The sequence below is a fragment of the Pelophylax lessonae genome (genome assembly GCF_965119305.1).
Source record: "Pelophylax lessonae genome assembly, chromosome: 1".
NCBI classification, from domain to species: Eukaryota; Metazoa; Chordata; class Amphibia; order Anura; family Ranidae; genus Pelophylax; species Pelophylax lessonae.
The window spans coordinates 678,178,770-678,206,343 of record NC_138768.1 but is presented as its reverse complement, the minus strand read 5'-3'; the positions used below and the strand labels follow the sequence as shown (position 1 = coordinate 678,206,343).

General features: G+C 40.7%; 1 protein-coding gene across 1 annotated transcript in view; it reads left to right on the top strand.

The window, feature by feature from the left end:
• ASIC5 (acid sensing ion channel subunit family member 5) overlaps positions 1-27,574 on the top strand; it is a gene marked incomplete at its 3' end in the record, with an annotated part of 198,351 nt that overhangs the window by 124,151 nt on the left and 46,626 nt on the right. The window contains exons 13-17 of the mRNA XM_082249038.1: positions 592-1,689; positions 8,403-8,570; positions 13,557-13,621; positions 14,707-14,854; positions 23,728-24,049. Of these exons, the coding sequence (XP_082105164.1) occupies positions 592-1,689; positions 8,403-8,570; positions 13,557-13,621; positions 14,707-14,854; positions 23,728-24,049 (1,801 nt within the window). The remainder of the gene's footprint in view (positions 1-591; positions 1,690-8,402; positions 8,571-13,556; positions 13,622-14,706; positions 14,855-23,727; positions 24,050-27,574) is intronic.

The following is a 27,574-nucleotide window of genomic DNA, read 5'->3' as shown; positions in this document are numbered from 1 at the left end:
CTCTAGGCAAAACTAAATGTGTAGCTATCCTCATTTCCAAAAAAGTCGATTGGACACTCCTGGATTCTATAATCGATCCGGAGGGCAGATTTATTTTTCTAAAGGGGCAAATTGCAAACAAGCCATTCACATTAGCCAATATATATAGTCCCAACTCAGCACAAGTCTTCTTCTTCAGGAAAATCGCACATACACTATCGGAGTTCCAAAAAGGAATCACTATCTTAGGGGGAGATTTTAATGTGGCGCTGTATCCTCTACTTGACACCTCCATCGGTACGCCCTCTTTACCCTACAGAGCTTTAAAACAAATTAGAACACAACTTCAAGATCTCTTACTCCATGATTCGTGGTGTACCCTCTTTCCCTCTACTAAAGACTACACTTTCTTCTCTCCTTTCCACAAAAGATACTCCAGACTTGATTATATCTTCTTTTCTCAAAAAGACCTCCCACTTATTAAGAAAGCATCGATCGAATCAATGATCATATCCGACCACCACCCAATATCACTGACAATATCTCTCCCCTCACACAATCCGCATTCCAAATTCTGGAGATTAGACTGTTCTCTCTTGACTCTGGCACCAGATATTCAACACATCAGCACAGCAATTTCAGACTTCTTTGAGAACAACGACACGACAGAGACGTCACCTATTAACATCTGGGAAGCACATAAATGTTTTTTGAGAGGTATATTAATAGCTCTTAAAACATCCAAGAAAAAAGCCCATCAGGCTAAAACTCATTCACTTATCCAGAAAATCAAGACACTTGAGTCCATACACAAGCGTACACAAGCAGTAGACACTTATAATGAACATATTCAGCACAGACAGCTACTCCTCGATGAATTACACATTAAGGTCAAACGGAAGTTTATACTACAACAAAAGCTATTCTACGAATACGGCAACAAAAGAGGTAGATATCTAGCGAGAGCCCTTCAAGCAAAGAAAGCGTCTATCTCCATACACACTATTAAAGATGGTCAAGGGCACACTTTCGCCAACACCCCAGACATTGCTTCCCAATTTGAACAATACTACTCTAACCTATACAATCTCACCACCACCCCCTCAGAAACCGACAAAAGTACCCTTATTCGTGACTTCCTACACAAACATTGCCCGGCACATATTACACCCATAACAGCACAAAAACTGGATGAACCCATATCCCAGGAAGAACTCACCGCAATCAAGCAACTTAAAGTAGGCAAAAGCCCCAGCCCAGATGGCTTCACTGCCCCATACTATAGGACCTTTATAGACTTACTCTCCAACCCAATGACGAAAGCCTTCAACTACATGTCGACTCTTCCTCTCCCTCCCAACAGACTGTTAGAGGCCCAGATTACTGTTATCCACAGGGAAGGTAAAGACGCCACCTCTGTAACAAATTACAGACCCATATCACTGTTAAATGTGGATATCAAATTATTCGCTAAAATACTCGCAAATAGACTGCTCCCTATCATCCCCAGCATAATCAATAAAAATCAAAACGCCTACTCCATTAGCAACGGGACTAGACAGGTCTGCCCGCTATCCGCCATTTTGTTTATTCTCACCTTGGAACCCTTTCTCTGCTCTCTTGATACCAACCAGGATATCCATGGCATCAATATCGGTTCTCACAGATATAAATTAGCCGCCTTTGCAGACGATTTTCTGCTTTTTCTTGGTAAGCCACTTTTATCTATTCCTACCCTTCTATGCCAATTCAAAGTTTTCCAAACCATCTCCAATTTCAAAATTACTTTTTCTAAGTCACACGCACTCAACATCTCACTACCCCCGGAGACAATTACCCAATGTAAAAACAATTTTCCATTTCAATGGCAACGAGATTCCATAAAATATCTAGGTATACACCTCCCTACCAACCTAGCAGACCTCTTCACCAAAAATTTCTCCCCAGTGCTAAAAGCTGTTAGAGACGATATTAAAAAATGGATCAAACCTCACTTTTTCTGGTTTGGCAGGGCTGCCATCATTAAAATGAATATCCTTCCCCGCCTCCTATACCTACTCCAGATGATCCCAATTAAAATCCCATCATCCTTTTTTCAAACCTTCAAAACCCTATGCACAAAATTTCTTTGGAACCAAAGTAGACCCAGACTCTCATTCGATTTATTAACCAAACCAAAATTGGCGGGAGGTATTGGCCTTCCTGACCTAAAAAAATACCATTGGGCACACCACCTTACAAGAATTCTAGACTGGTCTCTTCATGAAAAAACAAAGATTGGATAGCACTGGAAAACTCACTTGACATTATCCCCATACAAACTTTACCATGGATTACCCCAAATAATATTCCACAATATCTAAGATCCCATCAATTAATAGGCGCCACTTTATACACTTTCAGAGATATATGCTAACACTCTTCCTTATCCTCCACACCGGGCCCCCTTACGCCGATAAAACATAATCCTGATTCTGCCTCTGGTATGTCATCATCCTTCCTATTAAGTCACTGGAAACATGATACAATCCGTGCATGTCACTTCTACATAGATTGCTCTTTAATAGATCGCATTTGCCTTCCAACTACTTCAAGCTCACCCCCCCCATGCCACAATGGACCTACTTCCAAATACGGCATTTCCTTAACTCTCAAAACCGTTCAGGAACTATAGCCAGAGATCTAACACCATTTGAACGTCTCAGTTTAACCTCCCTGGCAGTATGATTGTTTCGGATTTCAGGTGCTCAAAGCGGTACCATTATTTTGCATGTAATTCTTAATGATGAGCAGCCGAAACCAAATATTTACATATGATTTTTTTTACTGTGCGTTCTTCTTTATAACTTCTCGGTTATGATAAAGTTTGAAACACAAAATCATAAATTGTAATATAATAAATAACTATAAATAAGTTAAAGTATGTATGTATATATATATATATATATATATATATATATATATATATATATATATATATACAGTGGGGATCGAAAATTTGGGCACCCCAGGTAAAAATTTGTATTAATGTGCATAAAGAAGCCAAGGAAAAATGGAAACATCTCCAAAAGGCATCAAATTACAGATTAGACATTCTTATAATATGTCAACAAAAGTTAGATTTTATTTCCATCATTGACACTTTCAAAATTACAGAAAACAAAAAAAATGGTGTCTGCAAAAGTTTGGGCACCCTGCAGAGTTAATATCTTGTATTGCCCCCTTTGGCAAGTATCACAGCTTGTAAACGCTTTTTGTAGCCAGCCAAGATTCTTTCAATTCTTGTTTGAGGTATCTTTGCCCATTCTTCCTTACAAAAGTCTTCCAGTTCTTTGAGATTTCTGCGCTGTCTGTCACGCACTGCTCTTTTAAGGTCTATCCATAGATTTTCAATTATGTTGAGGTCAGGAGATTGTGAAGGCCATGGCAAAACCTTCATGGCAAAAAAAAATGGTGTCTGCAAAAGTTTGGGCACCCTGCAGCATTTATAGCATGCACTGCCCCCTTTGCAAGGCTGAGACCTGCCAGTGTCATGGATTGTTCTCAATCATCGTCTGGGAAGACCAGGTGATGTCAATCTCAAAGGTTTTAAATGCCCAGACTCATCTGAGCTTGCGCCAACAATCAGCACCATGGGATCTTCTAAGCAGTTGTCTAGAAAAGTGAAACTGAAAATAGTTGACGCTCACAAAGCTGGAGAAGGCTATAAGAAGATAGCAAAACGTTTTTAGATGTCAATATCCTCTGTTTGGAATGTAATTAAAAAATGGCAGTCATCAGGAACAGTGGAAGTTAAAGCAAGATCTGGAAGACCAAGAAAAATATCAGACAGAACAGCTCGCAGGATTGTGAGAAAAACAATTCAAAACCCACGTTTGACTGTGCGATCCCTCCAGAAAGATCTGGCAGACACTGGAGTTGTGGTACACTATTCCACTATAAAGAGATACTTGTACAAATATGGTCTTCATGGAAGAGTCATCAGAAGAAAACCTCTTCTACATCCTCACCACAAAAATCAACGTTTGAACTTTGCAAATGAACATATAGACAAGCCTGATGCATTTTGGAAACAAGCTCTGTGGAGCGATGAGATTAAAATTGAACTTTTGGCCTGAATGAGCAAAGGTACGTTTGGAGAAGAAGGGGTACAGAATTTAATGAAAAGAACCTCTGTCCAACTGGTATGCATGGGGGTGGATCAATCATGCTTTGGGGTTGTATTGCAGCCAGTGGCACAGGGAACATCTCACGGTCACGAGTAGAAGGAAAAATGGATTCAATAAAATTTCAGCAAATTCTGGATGTTAACTTGATGCCATCTGTGAAAAAGCTGAAGTTAAAGAGAGGATGGCTTCTACAAATGGATAATGATCCTAAACAGACCTCGAAATCCATGGGGGATTACATCAAGAGGCGTAAACTGAAGGTTTTGCCATGGCCTTCACAATCTCCTGACCTCAACATAATTGAAAATCTATGGATAGACCTTAAAAGAGCAGTGCGTGACAGACAGCCCAGAAATCTCAAAGAACTGGAAGACTTTTGTAAGGAAGAATGGGCAAAGATACCTCAAACAAGAATTGAAAGACTCTTGGCTGGCTACAAAAAGCGTTTACAAGCTGTGATACTTGCCAAAGGGGGCAGTGCAAGTTATTAACTCTGAAGGATGCCCAAACTTTTGCAGATGCCATTTTTTTGTTTTCTGTAATTTTGAAAGTGTAAATGATGGAAATAAAATCTAACTTTTGTTGACATATTATAAGAATGTCTAATCTGTAATGTGATGCCTTTTGGAGATTTTTCCATCTTTCCTTGGCTTCTTTATGCACATTAATACAAATTTTTACCTGGGGTGCCCAAACTTTCGATCCCCACTGTATTCTTATTATGCAGCTTAAGGTTTAAGCTTACCGATTGTTTATTGTGCCTGCTGTCTGACTTGTTCATGTTATTCAATAAAATCATTTTGGAGGAAAAAAAAAAGAAATTAGCAGTAAAATGTGCTGTGTTGGCATCTGATAATAATGATTTTAGTATACTTTTTGTGAAAATATTGTTTTAATAAACTTTTGCGCAAATATTGCGGTGCCTGAAAAATTAGTAGCACCTTATTTTTTAAAAAAAAAGTCGCAATTTAAAAGTTACACATTTTTGTTATTTATCAACTCAATACAGGTTAAACTTTTATATTTAGTAGGGATTTAGCAGAAATTTTGTAAAATTAGCTGTATTTTTTTCTGCTATTAATTGGTTTAGTGTATTTTTAGTGACAGTATTGATTTGATAAACATTTACGCAAATATCACGGGGCTTTAAAAATCAGTAGCGCTTTCTTTTTATTCTACGGTCATGTGTTTTCAGAAAATATATGGTTTGGGGGGTCTGTTACAAATTCTTAAAGTTGTAAGGGAAAAATGAAAACCTTCAGATTGTTTGAGAAATTTTGATATTTATATTTTTGCATTCGTTCAATTTTCACCATTTTGCAAAAAGGTGCAATGTAAAAATTACAAATATTTGTTATTTTTTTAACTCCATACAGGTTAAGCTTTTATATTTAGTAGGGATGCAGCAGAAATTTTGTAAAGTTAGCTGTGTTTTATCTGCTGATAATGGTTTTAGTGTATTTTTAGCGAACATATTGATTTGATAAACATTTGCACAAATATCCTGGGGCCTTAAAAATCAGTAGCACCTTTTTTTTTTTTTATTCTACAGGTTATGTGCTTTCAGAAAATATATGGTTTATGGGGTCTTTCACAAATTCCTAAAGTTGTAAGAGAAAAAAGAAGACCTTCAGATCTTTAAAGAAATTTGGATATTTAAACTTTTGGGTCTATTCGATTTCCACCAATTTCGCAAAAAGGCGCAATTTAAAAATGAAAAATATTTGTTTTTTGAAGCAAATTTACTTCAGTACTTTGACGTTAAATACCGGTGTTATGGCAGCAGATATCTGCCATAACCCTGGTATTTTTTAACATGACCGGTGGTCCTCTTTCCCATACAAATGGTCCCAGTGGGGGATTCGCCCCGGGATCACTTTTATGAGCGGTGGGAGAGGTGCCACCAACCCCCCCGCCCCTGCCTCCGCCTCTTCCTGGTCATTTTCCTGGCTTACCGGAGCCATCGGTAGTGGGGAAAATGATCCGGTCCTTCCAGTCCCAGGCAGGAAGTCAAGTGAGGGCAAGATGGCCCCCACGTGACTCTATGGCCTTGGAGGACCAGAGCAACATCATACATCACTTCCACCCAAAGAGCCCATTTTTTTTCTTACATTTTTTTTTGCTTTTAAGTGTAGATGTGAGATCTGAGGTCTTTTTGACCCCATATCTCCCATTACAGAGGACTTGCCCTGCTTATTTCTATTACAAGGCTTGTTTACATTCCCTGTATTAGGAATAAAAGTGATCAAATTTTTTTTTTTTTTTAAAGGGAAAAATAAAAAATAAAAGGTAAAATAAAAAAGAAAAAAAATTAAGAGTTCCTCCGAGCTCGCACACAGAAGTGAACATATACGCAAGTCACGCCCACATATGTAAACGGTGTTCAAACCACACATGTGAGGTATCTCCGCGATCGTTAGAGTGAGAGCAATAATTCTAGACCTCCTCTGTAACTCTAACCTTGTAACCTGTAGAAAATTTTAAAGCATTGCCTATGGAGATTTTTAAGTACCAATGTTTGTCGCCATTCAGCGAGCGTGCGCAATTTTGAAGCATGACATGTTATGTATCAATTTACTCGGCGTAACATTCTCTTTTACATTATAGAAAAAAATTGTGCTAACTTTACTATTTTCCTGTTTTTTTAATTTAAAAAAAATGTATTTTTTCCAAAAAAATTGTGTTTGTAAGACCGCTGCACAAATACAGTGTGACATAAAGTATTTCAACAATCTCCATTTTATTCTCTAGAGTCTCTGCTAAAAAACAAATATATAATGTTTTGGGGTTCCAAGTAATTTTCTAGCAAAAAATACAACAAATGTCTGAAATAGGCCTGGTGTTAGAGCAGTTGTCATTGTTACTTTTTTGTGTTTGGTGCAGACAAACACAGATGTCTAAATATGGCAATGTTTATAACCTGAGTAGTTGAAAAAGATTAGTTTATGTTTTATTGCTGGCTAGTTAAAAAGTGTGGTGGGAACCTTCTTTGTTCAAGTCTTATGTACTAAATCCTAGTGAACTCTGCTCTAATGCAATCAAAAAGCATCAAAAGATTATAGAGAAACATTGTATAAACCAATGTAAAAAACGTGCAACCATCATCACAATCAAGATAGTTGCTTACACTAGTGCCCACAAAAAATACTTTAAACATGTATACATAAATAATTGTGTAGTGCTATCCCTTTTAGAATGACTATAATACACATACAATAGTAAATGCAATACAAACAAATTCAGTGCAAAATCCTAACACAATCTCAATATAAGCTTAAAGTGGTTGTAAAGTCTGCTTTCTTTTTTTTTTTTTTTTTCAAATAAGGAACATATAATTCTTACCTCCTCTGTGCAATTGGTTTTGCACAGGGCAGCTGGATACTCCTCTTCTTGGGTCCCTGGCTGGAGCTCCTGGCCCCTCCCTCCTGTTGAGTGCCCCCACAGCAAGCAGTTAGCTATGGGGACACCCAAGCCGAGCTGCTGCTCAGTGTATCTATTCAGACACAGAGCTGACATTCTGCCCCACCCCATGTCTCCCGATTGGCTAACTGAGTTTGATTGACAGCAGCAGGAGCCAATGGCGCTGCTGCTGTGTCTCAGCCAATCAGGAGAGAGAGTCCCGGATGGCTGAGGCACTCATCGCTGGATAGAGGACATCGCTGGATAGAGATGAGGCTCAGGTAAGTATTAGGTGGGCTGAGGGGGACTGCTATGCACAGAAGGCTTTTTTTATCTTAAAGCGAAGTTCCACCCAAAAGTGTAACTTCCGCTCTTTTGTTTCCTCCCCCCTCCAGTGCCACATTTGGCACCTTTCAGGTGGGAGGGGGAATGGGTACCTGTTTTTGACAGGTACCCTTCCTCCTCCGCCGCTGAGCCAATAGGAATGTGCAACGCGCTTCGCGCATGCACAGTAGGGTCCCACCCGTGAAGCCTCAAGGCTTCACTGCCAGGTTCCCTTACCAGCAATGGCAGCGGCGGCACCCGATGGAGGTGCCAACATCGTTGCACTCCAGGACTGGTAAGTTTCCTGATATTAAAAGTCAGCAGCTACAGTATGTGTAGCTGCTGACTTTTAATTTTTGGAGGGGGTGGGGTGGGGGAGGTGAAACTCCGCTTTAACGTATAGAATGCATTAAGATAAAAAACCTTCTGACTGTACAACCCCTTTAAGTCCATCACCCTGTTTGTGAAATATTGAGTTAAGGTCCACTGGAATTATAAAATGTGTAATAATGACTTCTTGTGCCCATTTAGGTTCTCTGACACACAGTGGATCACCATCGGGACACTTCTTCACTGCCACCTCAACTAAAAATATGTCTCATACTGAATCCAAAGGTCCCTTATTATGTAGGTCACAAGTGCTCTTTCATAATATTAAGCAGATTGTAGCTGGCAAGAGAATCACTCCAACGACCCCAGGTAATTCCTCTTCACTTTCGGAGAAAAGGCCATAAATAGCGTAACTCCATAAAATGATTCCAAATTGATTGTAAACAACATGTATTCACACAGCAGTAGAATAAAGCTCATTACATTCTGCCATTTGGCGCACATGTGTAGTAACATCCATTTGCATGCCCCGTCCTACACATGTTTCCTCAGAATTCATGTCTTCAAGGTAAACAGAAACACTTGTTCACCCCATAGATGTCATTTCTGCCGAAACGTGTATAGGGTGGGGCATACAATCTGACTCATGTGCACTGTATGGCAGAATGTGATGAGCTTTATTTCTTCTGCTGCTTTGTGAGTACATTATGTTTACAATAAATTTGGATTAATTATATAGGATTACACTATGTATGGCCTTTTCTTTGATGAAATACATATAACATGAGCATTCCCAGAAGTGAAGAGGAATAACCTGGTCATGTGAATGCCATGAGCATTCATTTATTGAGTGATACTGGTGGAAGATTTAACATGTCATTTCAGAGCGCTCTTCGCATTGTTAGATGTAGCAATTGTTAGATGTGCCTATTGGCAAAAATACAAAGCCTCCTCAGCCCCATGTTTCATCTTGAGCTTGGGATAGATTGGAATGTGGTATAAAGGCAATTTGTTAATCAGAGGTACAACATCAGCCTTCCAGGCAACTGCTGGCACTCCAGTTACTAGGCTGACCCAGAAGAAGTAGGTCTACTTGAGTTAAGTTGGATTTGTGACAAGATTTGTGACATCTATTTTCAGTTTTGCAGTTTCTTTAAATGTCTAAGCATAATGTGAACTGTACAATCTTAAAATCTCTGTTCTGACATCAGCATTTTTTTTGATTGGTAAGGCTGCTTTGATGTGTAGAGCTACCTATGTTGCAAGTATTTTGTAATTTAGAGCAAGCCCATATGAGATACTCACAATTGGATCTCTCTGTACTGTGCACAGATTATTCAGCATCTGCCATCTTGGGTTGCAGCCTGTTCCTGTTCTTACAGAGGGTTGGAAAGCATTTGGGTTTGTGCTATTTAGTATTTTCTCTGGAGAATCTTCAAGAACTAGAGGGTGGGGGGGGGGTAAGGAGAAGCTGCCTTGAATATTTGTTAGGCCTCAGCCAATCTCCAGTAGTGAGCTGGCAAGGGACTGAGTTCACCTCATAAATAGACATGGGCCATGCCAATGAGGGCAGTCAGGTGGACGATGGAGATACAATGTTGGGGAGGCTGTCGTGGCGCTTGAGGTGCACCCCCTACTCTGGGGGTGGTGTCCTTCCAAAAACACAAAGGGGGGAGGCTTCCTTGGAGGCAAGGGAGCAAGAGAGGACAGTGTGAGTAGTTCAACACTGTGTGGACTAACAAAGGGGGGAGACTGCCACATGTCTCCCTTTAAGAAAGCAGTGTGCTTAAGTCTTCTATCCTTTCCCTGGGAGATCTCCTGAGAGTCAGCTGGGTGGGCTGAGGAAGAGTCAGTCGGACTGGTGTAGAGAGGCAGCCAGGAAGGCAGGTGAAAGGGGCAGGTGCAGCCAGGTGGGGTGGCATTGCCTGAAGAAGTGGTGCTGGGATTAGTGGACACAGGGGAAGCTGTTTCACTTCAACTGTGATACTTTTAAGGGACTTTGAGTTCCTGCTTGTAATTGGCTGTTACTGAACTGACAAGGAGTATGTCAGTTCCACCAAGAGTGAACCAGCTGGAGCTGTACAGAGGAAAAAACTAACAAAGGAAAGGAACAACGTGTGTGCAAGTGGAAGGCTAAAGAAGTTGGAGCTGTATATAGGAAGCTGTATATAAGAGACTGAAAATAGGAAGTTGTCCCTGAAGATATTGGCCAAGTCAAGTGGGCATCCCATAACCTCCCATCCATATCAAATTTATTAACCTCTCAAATTACAAAAAAAAGCTATGCACTGTTCTCTGACTCTGTGTGACTGTGAAGATTCGGTGTGCCTGGCTGTGCACGAGTGGAGGATCCCTTTTCATCTGCAGCTCCTATGTGGGGTGTGCTACATACACTTGTCCATCATTGAGTCATCTGGTGTTGAAGAATTGCAGGGAAACCCAGGGTGGACAGAATTTTGCTGGAGGGCACGTTTAGTTAGGCCGAACAAAAATCTGCAGCGTGCGACTTACCCACCGAGTGCCGGGATGAAAGGTGACTCTGCAAGAGGCTGATACCAAGCCAAATTCAGGTACTTACACTAATTGCACTTAAATAATGCATTTAATGACTACAGAGATGCATTACCTTGTGCTTTTAAAACCTGTCTGGAGTTTTAACAGTTTTTCATGCTTTTATCTACAGAAAAATGCAGTAAATGAAGGTGAATGCCTGGCCACCACACAGACTGTGAAATCTTGTCACGGTTTATGCAGTGACATTCACAGAATTAAAGGATCAGAGTTGATAGGGGCCAGTGTCAAATGAGAACTGGCATATAATAGTATGAAGCATGCAGTGCAGAGCTGCTGCCAGATTCTGAAGAGTCATTCCAACTGTTATCATAGCTCAAACACGTATAACAGTCCATGTCAGTACAAACTTTCAAAGGCATGATCATCTCTATTTAGTCTGTTTAAATAAAGATAAGCAAGGGTAATTTAAGAAATTGCAAATGATTTATTGAAATGTATCAATGCTTATATTCTTGCAGCTAGCAAAAGGATACCTTGTAAGGCCCTTTTCATAGAGAGGGGGAACATTTTTAGTTAACCACTTTAGCCCCGCTCACATGGAGGCTACTGCGGCAAAGTGCCGCGATCCCGTCCAGCGACGTAGACCTACGTCACTGGACTCCCCCCCTTGTGGGCGGCGCTCGCGCGCCGCCGGAGGCTCGCTCCCGCTGTGTTCATTCACAGCGGGAGTCGGGCCAGGGGAGGAGCAGCGGCAATTGCCCCTGCTCTGCCCCGATCGTCGGGGATCGAGTCTGGAGATCCGCCCGCTGTGTGTAAACACAGCGGGCGGATCTCCATAGTGACAGGGACTGACAGATTGGAGTGTTCAGCATAGCTGGACATCCGATCTGTCCTTCTGTCACACAGTCACCTCCCCCCCCACACGTCAGTAAGCACCAGGCATACATTAACCCCTCCCTCTCCAATAAAATTAACCCCTTCCCTGCCAGTGTCATTTTTACAGTAACAGTGCATATATATAGCACTGATTACTGTAGAAATGTCACTGGTACCCCCAAAAGTGTCAAAAATGTCAGTCAAGGGTCCGATCTGTCCGCCGCAATGTCGCAGTCCCGCAAAAAAAATCGCAGATCACCGCCAATATGCGTTAAAAAAAAACACCAAAAATGACAGAAATCTTTCCCTTAGTTAGTAAACGCAATAACTTTTGCGCAAACCAATCAAAATACGCTTATTGCGTTTTTTTTTACTAAACATAGGTAGCATAAAACAAATTGGCCAAAAATTTAAAAAAAATTTGATTTTTACATTTTTTTGGGGGGGGGAATTTCATATAAAAAAATGAAAAATATTGTTATTTTTTCAAAATAAACGCTCTTTTTTTGTTTAAAGCGCAAAAAGTAAAAATCGCACAGGTGATCAAATACCACCAAAAGAAAGCTCTGTTTGTGGGAAAAAAAGGACGTAAATTTAATTTGGGTACGGCGTCGCACGACCGCGCAATTGTCAGTTAAAGTCGCACAGCGCCGAATCGCAAAAAGTGGCCTGGACGGAAGACAGCAAAATCCTCCGGTGGTAAAGTGGTTAAGCAAGGAAGACCATTTTTAAAGTGAAGGGGGGAAATCATTACATACTCCTCATTTATTTATTTCAGGTACTTATATAGTGCTGTCAATTTATGCAGCACTTTACATTGTACATTCACATCAGTTCCTACCCTCAGAGCTTACAATCTAAGGTCCCTAGCTCACATTCATACATATACATAGTAGCACCAATTTATACTGGATCCAATACCTACCAGCATGTCTTTGGAGTGTGGGAGGAAGCCTACTCAGGCACAGGGAGAACACACAAACTCCAGGAAGATAGTCTCGCTGGGATTTGAACCAGGAACCCTTTTCTTGCTATGCGATAGTGTTAACCACTGTGCCACCCATACATAGTTACATGATCTGAGACGCCACCAGAAGCTTCTGGGCTGCACAATTATTCAGTGTCCGTCAGCACTTATGATGCTATGAGGACAGCCCGTAAGAAAAAGTCATGTTTATTGTAAATAACATGTATGAAGTAAAAAATTGTGTTTATCTCAATAAATAAAAATCAATTCAAACCGGTATCCATCCAGGCTATGTCTGCTGGTAGTGAGGGATGGCGACCTGCAGGGCCACTGGGTGAAGAATCCAATCCCCAGAATGGGATAAAGGAAGCCCCAGCCGAGCTGGGCATACGGATGGTCACGGCAACTTGTTTCTTGATGCAGTTCAAGCTGGTTTCTACTTCCGGTTGTGTCATCTCTAGTCTAGGCAATTCTGTTCTGCTCGGCTCAGCATCGTGGGAGGCGTTCCAATGAGCAACGGCTGGTCCGGTGTTGCTCCCAGGCTACACCCCTTAAAGGGGAAGGCACATTTGGGCCTATTGTATTTATAGGTCAAACGATAAGGTGAAAGTTTGTTGTGGCTGTTGGTAGTGGTAGTGTAGTGGTTGTGGAGTACAAAATAATTAACACAAGGGGACTTTAATTAAAGTGGGACTGTTATTTTTTTTTGTTTATATTCTACTATTAGAATGCACATGAGGGATATATAGGTATATATAGGAATGTTATATAGATCTGTTTAGCTTTTTTAGTGCATACACACAATTTTAAATGTAATAGTTCGAGTATAAGTGGGGGTTTAGCGCTAATCCAAAAAGGTACTTTAAAGTCGATAAGAAATTTAAAAAGTACATGTGTAGAATGCGAATCACACCAGCAGGCTTTGTAGTGCAGGGAGATAGAGATCCACCACCAAGTATTCATTAATATACTCTTACCAGACAATTATACCCAAACAGGTCATATATTGCAGACTGTAGATAATGGAGATCATGGCTCTAGACCGAATGGTACTTCTCTCCCAGTATGATGTGATAGCCAGCATGTCACTCTTAATCAGCTCCCAAAAAACAATCAGAGATGCCTCTCATAGTGTTATATGTTGTCACAATTTATTAAGGGAAAAGGATAAGCAGCTTACATGTATGCAGAGTGGCAGCAGCGTATCATACAGTGGCTAGCCGGCGTGACCTTGCTTCAAACCAAAAAAAAGGCCGCCATACTCCCCGATCGCGCATGCGTCCATCCACCATGGGCTCCAGCCAATGCTTTTCGTCATACGTTGTTGACGTGGTCAGGGGTGTGGCCTAACGGCGGGGACGCATCTTAATATAGACGGGGAAGGCGGAACTGTCAATCAAAATCCAGGAACAGGAAATTAAAACACATGCATTCCAGGAGCCGGAAAGACTTTCTGTTGTTGGCAGGAATTATCCCCTGACGGTATTAATCCACATCGACTGATATGATCTTATTATAATCCGTCTCCTGAATCAACCACAAAGAACGGACATCTATGTTAAATAATTCACAAGGACACCCTAATATGTCCTTTTCAAAAATACATAATAGTTAGAGGGGGACAGCCCACACATGTAGGGGGCCTGGGCGTCCCCAAGGGCCCAGCTTTCCCAAGGGGAATGTTGGTGGTAAGGCCCCAGGGGGCCCAGGGCTAAATCTGTGTAAGGGGCCCCAATATTTCTGATGGCTGCCCTATTCATATTATTCAAAGATAGGAAGATACTTGCATCACTGCAATCATATATAACAAAACTATTTGGTGGTGTGTGGGAACACATGGCAATACAAGCAGCAGTAGAAGTGGTTATCTGGTCGCATTATATAGGAGATCACGCAAGGGTTTTTTTTCACCTTAATATTTTATAAATGTGTTTTACCTGAAGATCTCCTTAAAGTATCCTGTTTGGATAAAATGTGGTTGAGTTGCATGTTTACATATTTTGGCCGAGAATTTCAGCAATATTGAAGACATTTCAGTTGATGATGATTATGATTCCTTAATGGTCATTTTGCGATGAGTGTGTGTTTATTGACTTTACATTAGAGTTTTATTTGGTATGTACTAATAGGATATTATCTTTACTTTAGCAGCACAGGCAGGTTAACAACTGCACTATGCATGAACACTATACTCTCCTCCCACACTGGACCTTCTATAAAATCTATCTGAACAAACACAATGCATTGGTTTCCAGAATAATGGACCAAAGCAAATCACCTGCACCTGAAACGAATGGTATGTACATTGCTCAATTTCTCATATAACACAGCCTAGATGAGGAAAAGGATTTTCAATTGTTTTAGATGTGTCTGCCAAAAAAGAGGTGAAGGATATTATTTAATTTGACTTTTTTTAAATGCATTTTAAACTTTCAGTGTGATTTTTTTTTTTTTTTTTTTTTTTACTGAACTGTCATATAAGCTTTGTTTAAGAATAAGTGCAAGATATTGAGCTCTGGGCAACTGTCCACAATAGCTTTTCAAATGTTATTATTCCTTCCCCAATCTGCAGCTGGGAAATAAAATAATACTTTTTATTGGTTTGCTGTGGATAAAAATCGTGTTTTAGTTCACTTCACCATGTATACATCTGGCCTTATTTATCTAAATATGGCCGAACTGTAACTTTTATGTATGTAGCCATTTAAGTCTTTGGCCAGGTGCAGGTCTATTACATTGGTAAAGAGGAATAATGAAACACTGTAATTTACCTCCAGCCTATTTTCTTCTATTAGGAAAATAAAACATAAATGTAAATGTAGGGACTAAGTCCCCATTCACACTAGCGCGACTTGTCAGGCGACTTGGTCGCCTGACAAGTCGCGGTGGGTCACCTGCCATTGATTAGCACAGGACCCGTTCTAATAGGAGCGACACAAGTCGCTCCGACTTAGAAAACGGTCCTGTACTACTTTGGGGCGACCTGGAGGCGACCTGCATTGACTTCAATGATATGAAGTCCGTGCATGTCGCGCCGAGGTCACGGTGCACGCTGTGCACCACGACTTCACAGGTCGCCCCAGCAAGTAGCGTCGCCCCTGTCTGAACGGGGTCTTAAAGAATTCTGTTTGATATCATGTTTCGGAACAGATGCAGACCATGTTTTAGGCCCATTTCACACTCGTGCAACCCTAAAGACGCACAATTTTGTTGTGATTGTTGCTCGACTAATCAGGCAAACAGAATCGTGGGACGCCTGTCGCCCAAAAAAAGAACTTCTTTTTGGCGACAGGCATCCCGCGATTCTGTTTGCGGGACTTTACCGTGATTCAACAGGTGAGAATCACAGCAAAATCTCGCCGCATTTGGGGTGCCATTGGAAGTGATGGGAATTGTGAGGGCGTCCCACGATTTGCCGTGATTCAGGATCGCAGACAGAATTACTGTGATTCTGCCCACGATCGGGGACCCCGATATGTAAACAGAGCAGTGGCGTACCTAGAGCATTTGGCACCCGGGGCGGATCCTATATCTGGCACCCCCCCCCCCACCGACTTTAAAATGTAAAAACACCCACAAAAAAATGTAATGTTTTCAAGAATATTTTTTGCACAAATTTCACAGCCCCCCATCACAGTGCCCCTTGCAGTGGCCCTCCGTCTCTCTAATCACAGTTCCCCCTTTTGCACTCTCTGCCTCCCCTGCACAGTCCTACCTTCAGCATAGATAGATAGCTAATATTAGCAATGTGTTTAAGTTTGAGTAAGAGATTGGAGACTTGCTAAAGGAGATATTCAGAGACTACAGACATGATACAGGAGATGGTCAGAGACTGCAGACGTGATACAGGAGATGGTCAGAGACTGCAGACATGATACAGGAGATGGTCAGAGACTGCAGACGTGATACAGAAGATGGCCAGAGACTGCAGACATGATACAGGAGATGGTCAGAGACTGCAGACATGAAACAGGAGATGGTCAGAGACTGAGGACATGATACAGGAGATGGTCAGAGACTGCAGACAGGATACAGGAGATGGTCAGAGACTACAGACATGATACAAGAGATGGTCAGAGACTGCAGACATGATACAGGAGATGGTCAGAGACTACAGACATGATACAGGAGATGGTCAGAGACTGCAGACATGATACAGGAGATGGTCAGAGACTGCAGACATGATACAGGAGATGGTCAGAGACTGCAGACATGATACAGGAGATGGTCAGAGACTGCAGACAGGATACAAGAGATGGTCAGAGACTGCAGACATGATACAGTAGATGGTCAGAGACTGCAGACATGATACAGGAGATGGTCAGAGACTGAGGACATGATACAGGAGATGGTCAGAGACTGCAGACATGATACAGTAGATGGTCAGAGACTACAGACATGATACAGGAGATGGTCAGAGACTGCAGACATGATACAGGAGATGGTCAGAGCCTGAGGACATGATACAGTAGATGGTCAGAGACTACAGACATGATACAGGAGATGGTCAGAGACTGCAGACATGATACAGTAGATGGTCAGAGACTGAGGACATGATACAGGAGATGGTCAGAGACTACAGACATGATACAGGAGATGGTCAGAGACTGCAGACATGATACAGGAGATGGTCAGAGACTGCAGACATGATACAGGAGTTGGTCAGGGACTGCAGACATGATACAGTAGATGGTCAGAGACTGCAGACATGATACAGGAGATGGTCAGAGACTGCAGACATGATACAGTAGATGGTCAGAGACTGCAGACATGATACAGGAGATGGTCAGAGACTGAAGACATGATACAGTAGATGGTCAGAGACTGTGGACATGATACAGGAGATGGTCAGAGACTGAGGACATGATACAGTAGATGGTCAGAGACTGCAGACATGATACAGGAGATGGTCAGAGACTGCAGACATGATACAGGAGATGGTCAGAGACTGAAGACATGATACAGTAGATGGTCAGAGACTGAGGACATGATACAGGAGATGGTCAGAGACTACAGACATGATACAGGAGATGGTCAGAGACTACAGACATGATACAGGAGATGGTCAGAGACTGCGGACATGATACAGTAGATGGTCAGAGACTACAGACATGATACAGGAGATGGTCAGAGACTGCAGACATGATACAGTAGATGGTCAGAGACTGAGGACATGATACAGGAGATGGTGAGAGATTGCAGACATGATACAGGAGATGGTCAGAGACTACAGACATGGTACAGGAGATGCTCAGAGGCTGAGGATATGATAGAAGATAGAAGAGCACTAGGGGGGCCGGAGAGCACAGACGAAGCAGAGAGCACTGGAGGTGCTGAAGGGCACGGTGGGGGGGGGGGGACTGGAGAGAATTAAGAGAGGGTTTGGAAAGCATTGTAGGGGGGTTGGAAGGTGCAGGGGGTGGATTGCACTGGGGGGACAGGGAGCACTTAGGGGGGTGGGCAAGGAAAATCAGGGGGGTGGAGAGCACTGGGGGGACAGGGAGTACTTAGGGGGGTGGGCAAGGAAAATCAGGGGGTGGAGAGCACAGGGGGGGGACAGGGAGCACTTGGGGGGAGGGAGAAAGCACTGTGGGGAGTTGAAGAGCATGGGGGGGGGGGCTAAAGAACAGGGGGGGTCTAGTGCACTGGCGGGGGGGGGGGGGGGCTAAAAGCACTGAGGGAGGGATTAGGAGCACTGGAGGAGGTTAAGAACTTTGAGGGGCCAGCAAAAGAAGTTGTATAGGAGGGGGATGGGGCAGCTGTATATAGAGGAATTGATCTTTCCCTATTCTTCCTGCAGGAGGGAGAGGAGGAGAATCAGTTATTCAGCAGGAAGCTGCAGGAAGAATAGAGAAAGATGAATTCCTCTATATGTAGCAGCCCCATCCCCCTCCTATCCAGCACACACTTTTGCAATGGGCACTCACCTTCTTCCCGCCGAGGCTCCGCCCCTTATTCCCGCCGCGGCTCCGCCCCCTTATTCCCGCCGCGGCTCCGCCCCCCACTAGCAGCACGGACTGAAGGAGCTGCCAGCCACTGCAGCTGCCTTCACACTGCGGGATCTGTCTGACTCTGAACACACCGGGCAGGACACAGGCTGACACCCCCCAGTGAGTGGCACCCGGGGCGGGCCGCACCCCCGCCCCCCCCATTGGTACGCCACTGAAACAGAGCCTCAAGCAATGCCTGTGTAATCTTGAGGTCTATGGACCTCAAACCACATCAAAGTCGGACCAAAGTAGTGCAGGAACTGCTTTGAAGTTTTTACAACTTGAAGTCGCACAGACATGAATAGTACTCATTGGAAATCATGGAGTAAAACTTGTCATGCAACTTTGCAGTCTCAAGTCACAGGGCAAGTCGCACAAGTGTGAAAGGGGCCTTAGGGACAAGAATGCATTGCTTTTGATAAATGATTGCATTTTTAAGATCAGTTTTCTTTTTTTTCTCTAAATTTAACTGAAAAAGATAGTCAATGAAAAATACTTTGTTAAATTGGTGCTACAAATTATTGTCTGTGAATTATTATTGTGAATGTCTGTGAAAGAATCACATTGAATTCTATTGAGGGGGGGGGGGGGGGTAATAGGCAAGCTATTGTCAATAAAGGAGGACATGAAGAGTCAGGCATTAAGGACATAAAACAACATTTTTGAAATACCATAAAGTGGGGAGAAGGTCTATTTTACCACATGACCCCCAAAAGGTTTTACCCCCCCCCCCCCCCAATGAAAAGGGCATTTTTTTTTTTTTTTTTTTACTATTTAGCACTAAGCTACTTTAACTGGCAATTGTTTGGTCATGCAACACTGTACACAAATAAAAGCAAATAAAATGTATTTACTTATCTTTTTTTTCACTCAAATAGAGCCTTCATTTTCCTTTTTTTGCTATATAAACAAAAAAAAAAAAAATAGAAAATTAAGAAAAAAAAAAAAAATTTTCTCAATGTCTATGTCTGCAATAAATTATTTTTTTTCATAAATTTAGGCTAAAATGTAGCCTGCTACATTTCTTTTGTAAAAAACAACCCAAATCAGTGTATTATATTAAGTCTGTGTGAAAGTTGTACAAACTATGGTATATATTAGGGTTGTACCAATACCAAAACTGGTATCGGTGCTGAGAGTACATGTACTTGTGAAAATGTTCCTATACTTAAACTGATACCTTCCGGGCCAGGAAACACACTCAAAAACTGAAGTAAAACTGAAGTCCCGCAAAGAGATATCTGTGCAGTTTTCCTATCAATTTTTCAAGCATGTATGCTGTGAACAAGCTCTAAAAAAAACTGTCACATGACACTAAAAATAGGTATATGTAATTGGTATAATGGAGAAAAGTATCAGTACTCATAATCGGTCTTAAAAAACTGGTATCAGTGCATCCCTAGTGTATATATATATATATATATATATATATATATATATATATATATATATATATAGATATATACATACATATATATACTGTACATACTGTATATATATTTGAAAATTGATCAATCTTGATGTACTGACGCTTTCATTACGTGAAAGTTCTCATTACTTGAGGTCCTCATTTCTTGATCTCATTTCTTGAGGCCAGGACAGAACAAAACTCCTCAAATTACCCCTTTTTTGGAAAGTAGACATTTCAAGATATTTAGTAAAAGGCATGGTGAGTTTTTTTAAGTTGTAATTTTTTTTTTTTTGTCACAGTGTTTGGAAAATTAGGTTTTATTATTTTTTTTACATACTGTCACCAGTACAGTACACTGAAAACAAAGAACAAACACAAGAGCACACCGGCCTAGTGCATTATCCTCTAAAAAAGGTTTATTTGAATAAAAGGTATAAAAATACTCACAAGCGAGTTCTTGGTACTTGGAGTTCTTGGAAGTTCTTGGCTTCCTCAAGGCTCTGAGGAAGAGGCCAAGCCTCGAAACGTGTAAGCCTTTCCAGGCTTCAGAGGATGGTACACCCTTTATCTAGATGCTAATGGCAACATACCTATTTGATATGCTTGTACCAAAAACTTGTTTGTGAGTATTTTTATACCTTTTATTCAAAAAAACCTTTTTTAGATGATAATGCACTAGGCACCCTTGTGTTTGTTCTTTGTTTTCAGTGGTCTTAGACTACCTTGGTCTTGTAAGGGGCTGCAAGGCTGAAGCTATCCAGTGATGCCGAGTCGAAAGTTCTCAGTAGCTGCATGATTGTGGCCGAGGTGGATAGAGGATTACACTACTCAGAGCGCAGGAGATAGATGCTTTGCACCAATCTTTTTGTTTGTACCAGTACAGTACAGCATCACCAAATGACTGGTGTGGCAGTGATCAGGGATACTGACTGGTGACATAAAAAAAAAAAATGTAAATGACATTTTTTAAATATTTTTTTCCTTCTTTTAATATTATTTTTCTTTTACATTTTTTTTTTACTTACTGTCATTAGAGTAGTTCAGTGTACTACTCTGGGGGGGAAGGGTATCAGAGTTGTATTTGTTTATTTTCACACAATTATTGTTTATAACAGTGAGAGCCGGTTCACAGTGGGGCGACCTGTCAGGCGACCTGGTCGCCTGACAGATCACCGTAGGTCGCCTGCCATAGAGAAGCTGTGGACCCGTTCTAATAGGAGCGACACAAGTCGCTCCGACTTAGAAAAAGGTTCCGGAGCTTCTTTGGGGCGACCCGGAGCGACCTGCATTGACTTCAATGTTATGAAGTCTGTGCCGGCCGCTCCGTGGTCGCGGTGCGAGCTGCGCACCGCGACTTGTGAGGTCGCCCCGGCACGTCGTATCGCTCTAATGTGAACCAGCTCTGATGATCGCTGTTATAAGCAATAGCTGTAACTTTCATGGATGACTTTCATTTATGACAGCTTGCTTAACATTGTGATGCTGTGTATTGCAATCACATGGTACAGGGTGCTGTGATTGGCCCTGGTACCGTGTGATAGCTGTGGTCCAATCACAGCATTACAATAGTAAGCAAGCTGTCATAAATGGCTTCCATTCACGACAGCTTTGCTTACAATTATTCATGTGATCGCTATGATTGGTCTTAGCGATCACATGATATCCCAGTCACTCACAAAGGCCAGGACCTGAGCACCAGTGCGCATGTGCTGAATGCCATAACAGTACATCGCTTAGCCTGAAGCTGCCGCCCGCCTGCAGTAAATGTATTGTGGGCAGGCGGCAATTGGTTAATGCAGTTTAGAGAGCAACACTGAAAAAAAACAAGCATTCTTTTTAATTACATGTTTAGGAGATGCCTTTATGTATGTGGTGTCGGGAACACTGCTGAAGAATGCTGCTGGAGACAATAGGGTGGATGTTGGAGAATTCTGCAGAGGGTTCAAAGAGGAAGAAGAGGGCGTGCAGTTGTAGACAACTGGCTGCTCTTTATCTAGAAGGAAGAAGAAGATGGAGGCTTTGTTAGCCACTTAACTACTTCCTGTGCATGCTGTGTGTGTAGCATGGCTGCTCTGACATAGAAAAGACAGATGAGGGGTGGGGAGTGGGTAAGATGTTAGTTCACCTTTTCATTTTTTCTGAAAAGATAGCTTACACTTTAAACAAGACTCAATCTAAGACATTGCTCCCTCTAGTGATTAATCTACAAATTCATTTATTTAACAATAGAAATGACAGATATGGTTTAGCAAGCACTTAAAATGGGACACTCACATAAAAATGTAAATACAAAAATAATGCCTTCATGTATGTGCTTACTAGTATTAAGCTGACCCTACATGAGTCGTTTTTTTTCAACCAGTAGGTTAAACGAAAAAAAACTGACCCGATTGCCCCATTTGAAGTGGATGGGGAAATCCTTCCTCTCTGCTGCTTTATTGTATTCTGACAGTGAGGAGACTTCCCCGCTGTCAGAATACACAGATCAATGCTGCAGCTTGTTGCCTGTGGAGCTGATCGTACACCTTTTATCTGAAAGGGTGATTAAACAGAAGTCAACTGGTAAATCGCCTTCTTTTCAACTGTAGTGGCCACACATGGATCAAAATTCGACTGGTCTCTATTGAACTGGACAACATTTTGATCCATGTATGGCCATCTTGGTAAATTGTATACTTTATCAATAGAGACAAACACATTTTATCTAACTTCTACAACTTCATTATTGTATTTAAATGAGTTACTGGCAAATAATTAACCTAAAGATTTTATTGTACTAGTAGTAATTACATACCATTTAACATTATGATACAGTATATGTATAATATGATATGCTTTATCTGCTATCTTTACTGTGGTGTCTTTCTGTCGCCTATTCATTTTAAACTTGGCTCACAGCTAAAACTGATCTAGATTTTCCCTATTTTTGGTGATAACCTAGTAAAGTTTTAGTTTTAACAATTTTCACAGAAAATCTCACCAACAATGTACCCTAAAGCCTGAGGAAACATACATTGCCAGTGAGCACAAAATTGGAATTTTTGATTATACTGTTTATCAAAATTCAAATATACAATATTGTATATATACCTACCTGTATATATACCTACCTAAAATAGAAAAATGTTTTTACAAATGGTAAGTTTAGTCTGAACTGTAATAAATAAGTAAATACAATGTAACAAACCACTATATGCTATCTACTAACCTCTTCCCACCTGCAATCTGTATAACAATGTTCTCTGTCAGGATGTCCCATGCCCGTAGCTGTAAATGATAACCTTGGTCCCTAGGGACGATCAGGCACCAATCAAAATGCTTGTGTGATCACTCTGTTACCTTTGTCACAGTAAACACGTGCAGACTGGAGACTCCACTGTCAAAACTAAAATTCAAAATTTCACTTAGGCTGCAATGTCATCTTATGTAATCTTGTAGATCATTTTCTTTTTAACATTTTTTGTACATTCTTATTTGAAATTTTAAGTCCCTAAACATGTATTAGGATGATTGAGATATGCCAATTAGTAAAAGAGATAAATATATACATTATATGTAGTGTGTAAAATATAGCTGCCCAATGTACACTGTACTTGCAAACTTTTTACCATTTTGGTTCACTTTACCAATGCAAATTTCCATTGTCAATTTAAAAAAAAAAATGAATAAAAATAACATTAAAATAGGCGCAAGTCTGACACAAAGTGCAATTATTTCACTAGTCCATAAGTAGTATGAAAACTAATTTGAGACTTTTTCTTATTTCAGCAGTATGGGATAAAATGCAATATTTTCTTAGAAAGCATTCTGCTCCATGCGCAGAAGAACGGAGGAAATTTAACCGTGATTTTGCAGTTTCCACCTCATTTCATGGATTACATAACCTTGTACATGGCAACAGCACTGGAACATGGGGCCATATCCGCAAAGTTCTCTGGTTCGTTGTTGTACTGGTTTTTGTCTTTGCAGCACTTTCGCAAGTCTGCTCACGCATTGTAAATTATTTCACTTGGCCAACGATGACATCAGTAACCGTCCAGTATGTTGAAAAGATTGAATTCCCCTCTGTCACATTTTGTAATTTGAACAGGTATATATGTGTTTTTTTTTTTTTTCTTAATGACTTATAATGCAAGACAAAAAGGACTGATTTTAAAGGGTCTAATAATGTTATAACGCCATTTTTTTCTTTTACCTAAAGCATATTTGTTACATTTGGGGTAACCTTTTAATTTGCTGTAATAAATACATTTATTATGAGACATATATGGAATTTGAGGACAGATGGTGCTATAACATTGTCAAATCGAATTGCTGTTTTTCTGAATTCAGTAGTTTTATTCCAGTTTGGCAGGCATGTTTAACTTTTCTTTACCAAAAATACAGCATTTTTCCTAAAAATACAGCACTTTTTCCTTAAAATACAGTACTTTTTCCTAAAAATACAGTACTTTTTTCCTAAATATGCAGCACTTTTTCCTAAATATGCAGCCCTTTTAAAGACCAAGCCACCATTTTACTAATACTTTGATTGGCTGCTCTGTAGTTAAAATATGGTGCCGAAACAACTGGAGTATAAGCTCCCAAATATTGTGTATGAGAAGATGGCATAACTATTTCAGCATACCACTTCTTCATATTCTTTTTTTGTTACCTGAGACTTTAAAAAATACTAGGTTTTATATTGTTCTATACAATAATTTGTTTTCAACTTACACTGTCTATACTAGTATGATGAAGGTAGCCAGCTGGTGCAGTACAACATAGTTGTTCTAGAGGCGCAAAAAGTATAAATCCAGCCATGGTTAATCTATAAAACTGAGGCAAAGTGAGAGAGGACTGTTGCTTGAAGCAACAACATAGATGTTAACATTCATGTTCTCTCCTTTACTAGAGAACATAAGAACTTGAATCTGATATGTATGGTTACATTTCTTTTTTCATATACAGTATATATATATATATATATATACATATGCATGGGTCCAATGTCTGTACGCAAATGATGGCGCTGCAGCTAGGGCTCCCAGATACCCATCATATAGTCTGTATAGAAAAGCCAACACTCATCCACAGACTGTAAAATCTTCTTTAATAAATAACTGTGATTAAAACACCATAGTATAGACAGCGTTGACGCGTTTCAGCTTAGTACAGCCTTAATTCAGCTGTACCTAGCTGAAACACATCAACTGCCTACTATATATCATAAACAAATAGGATAAAGGTGCCGTGCTACCTCTTAAGTGATAATTACATCAAATTACCATTTCTGGACTGGAAGGATCTGCCCCCATTATGACCAGCCCATTTTTTGCGATTCGGCACTGCATTAATTTAACGGATAATTGCGAAGTCGTGCAACACTGTACCCAAATTAAATTGATGTCCTATTTTTCCCCACGAATAGAGCTTTCTTTTGTGTGCTATTCTATCATCTGTGCGATTTTTATTTTTTGCGCTATAAACAAAAAAAGAGCGACAATCCTGAAAAAAAAACAATATTTTTCACATTCTTAAAATTTAAAAATCCAATGTTTTTCATAATTTTAGGCCAATTTGTATTCTGTTACATATTTTTGGTAAAAAAAAATCGCAATAGTTTGCGCAAAAGTTTAGGCCAATATGTATTCTGCTACATGTTTTTTGTAAAACAAATCCCAATAAGCGTATATTGATTGGTTTGCACAAAAGTTATAGAGTCTGCAAACTATGCAATATTTTTATGGGATTTTTATTTATTTATTTTTGTAGCACCCTCCTAGGTAGGTGCTAGAGAGAAAGTATCGTTTTTGGTCCTGTCTGCTTATCCAGAGGACTGCAGGTAAATCTATATTGTTTTCTGCTTACCAGAGAGCAGGATCTGTTAGTGAGATCTGCTCATTGTGCTTGGGTGCAACTCATTCTGTCTGCAGAGTGTTTCACGCTGATCCAATAAGGAGGCATATTGGACAGTGGGAGGAAACCTGATGAAATAGTGCACAGGCATTTGATACAGCCCCGGTGATTTGACAGAGGAAAAGTGCATCAGTGCGTGCTGGGATCATGTATAAAAGCCAGGAGCAAAACAGTGAGTACAGATCTGAGTTAAGGGGCCTGTCCTGAGGGGGGCCATCCCTGCAGCTAGATGAGTCAGTGAATGGGTGTCAGTAAAGGGGATGCTAGTGAGTGTCCCAAAGATAATGTAGGATCACCAAGTCTATTGCTGGAGAGGAAAGAGCAAGGAGATTTAACCCTTCCCATACATGTGGCAGTATGGATTAAACAGCGCTGCTGTTTCCACAAGCAACCCATTGAGGCAAGTGAGAGTTGTCCATATCCATTGTGAGTAGTTAAAGTTGGAGTATCCCACTATAAAGGAAAAACGATTGGGACTTTAAATGATGGTTGAATGAAATGGTTAAATGAAAGTTGGAGTATCCCACTATTCCCTTCTCCCATCCAAGTTCCACAATAAATACAAAAAAAAAAAAAATTTGTGAGATACTGTATGTACTATTTCCTAAGTGACTGTGTGCTGGTAATCAGAGGAGGCCCGAGAAGTCATCTTACAGCAAGCCCTACGGAGACAGTGCTACATTTTTTTTACTAGTAATGGTGGCGATCAGCAACTAGTAGCGGGACGGCAATGTTGCAGTGGACAAATCAGAACACCGAATGACACTTTTTGGGGACCAGTGATACCAAGACAGTGATTAGTGCTAAAAAATATGCACTGTCACTGTACTAATGACACTGGCAGGGAAGGGGTTAACATCAGGGGCAATCAATTGGTTAAATGTGTCCCTGGAGAGTCCCTGGAGAGTGCTTTCTAACTCTGTTTCAACCCTGTTCTGGTGACAACTGTGTAGTAGAAGATTTCCTATTTACTCACACCTTGTTGTGTATCCAGGACTGGAAGCAAATGAAGAAGAGAAATCTCCCCAGTAGGACACAGACAGCAAAAACAAACCCTGACATTCCCTATTCTATCCATTGCTATAAATGTATTTGACTTTAGATAAAAGTTAAAAGAAATCTATGGTCATGGCATGCACTTGCATTTTATAACATCAGCATTGTAATAACAAAACAAAAATAGTACTTTTTGACAATCCAATATCATTTTACTTGAAAAATCTCCTATAATGTTGTGAGTGCTGCCTGTTTTCTGATCCTCTCTTTCCAAAACTGCCTGGATTCCTTGCATGCTTTGCAGCTTTTCTTCTGCTGTGTACTTTCAATTTCCAAGGACTACACATACCATTGTACCTTGTTACCTGCAAGCTGTGATTCCCGTGCTGACTCCGCCTCCTGAAACTCCTCCTCTAGGCACCTCTGTACTTCAGAAGTAAGGCTCTGTGAAATGTCTGACACATTGGTGCCTACACACAGGGCATAGTAAACATCCATTTCAAGGATGTAAATGTGTGGGGATCTTCACAAAGTAAGTTTATAAACGTCAAGAGCATTCAGATTAATACTAGTAGGGTAGAAATAATTGAAATACGATGTGGAAATTAATATATGATTTCACATTTTGACCATAGATACCCTGTAAAGCAAATACATGCTTTATCTTAATCTTTGCTTTAATTTCCCACGACACCCTGGCATATCATTATCTCTCTTTTGC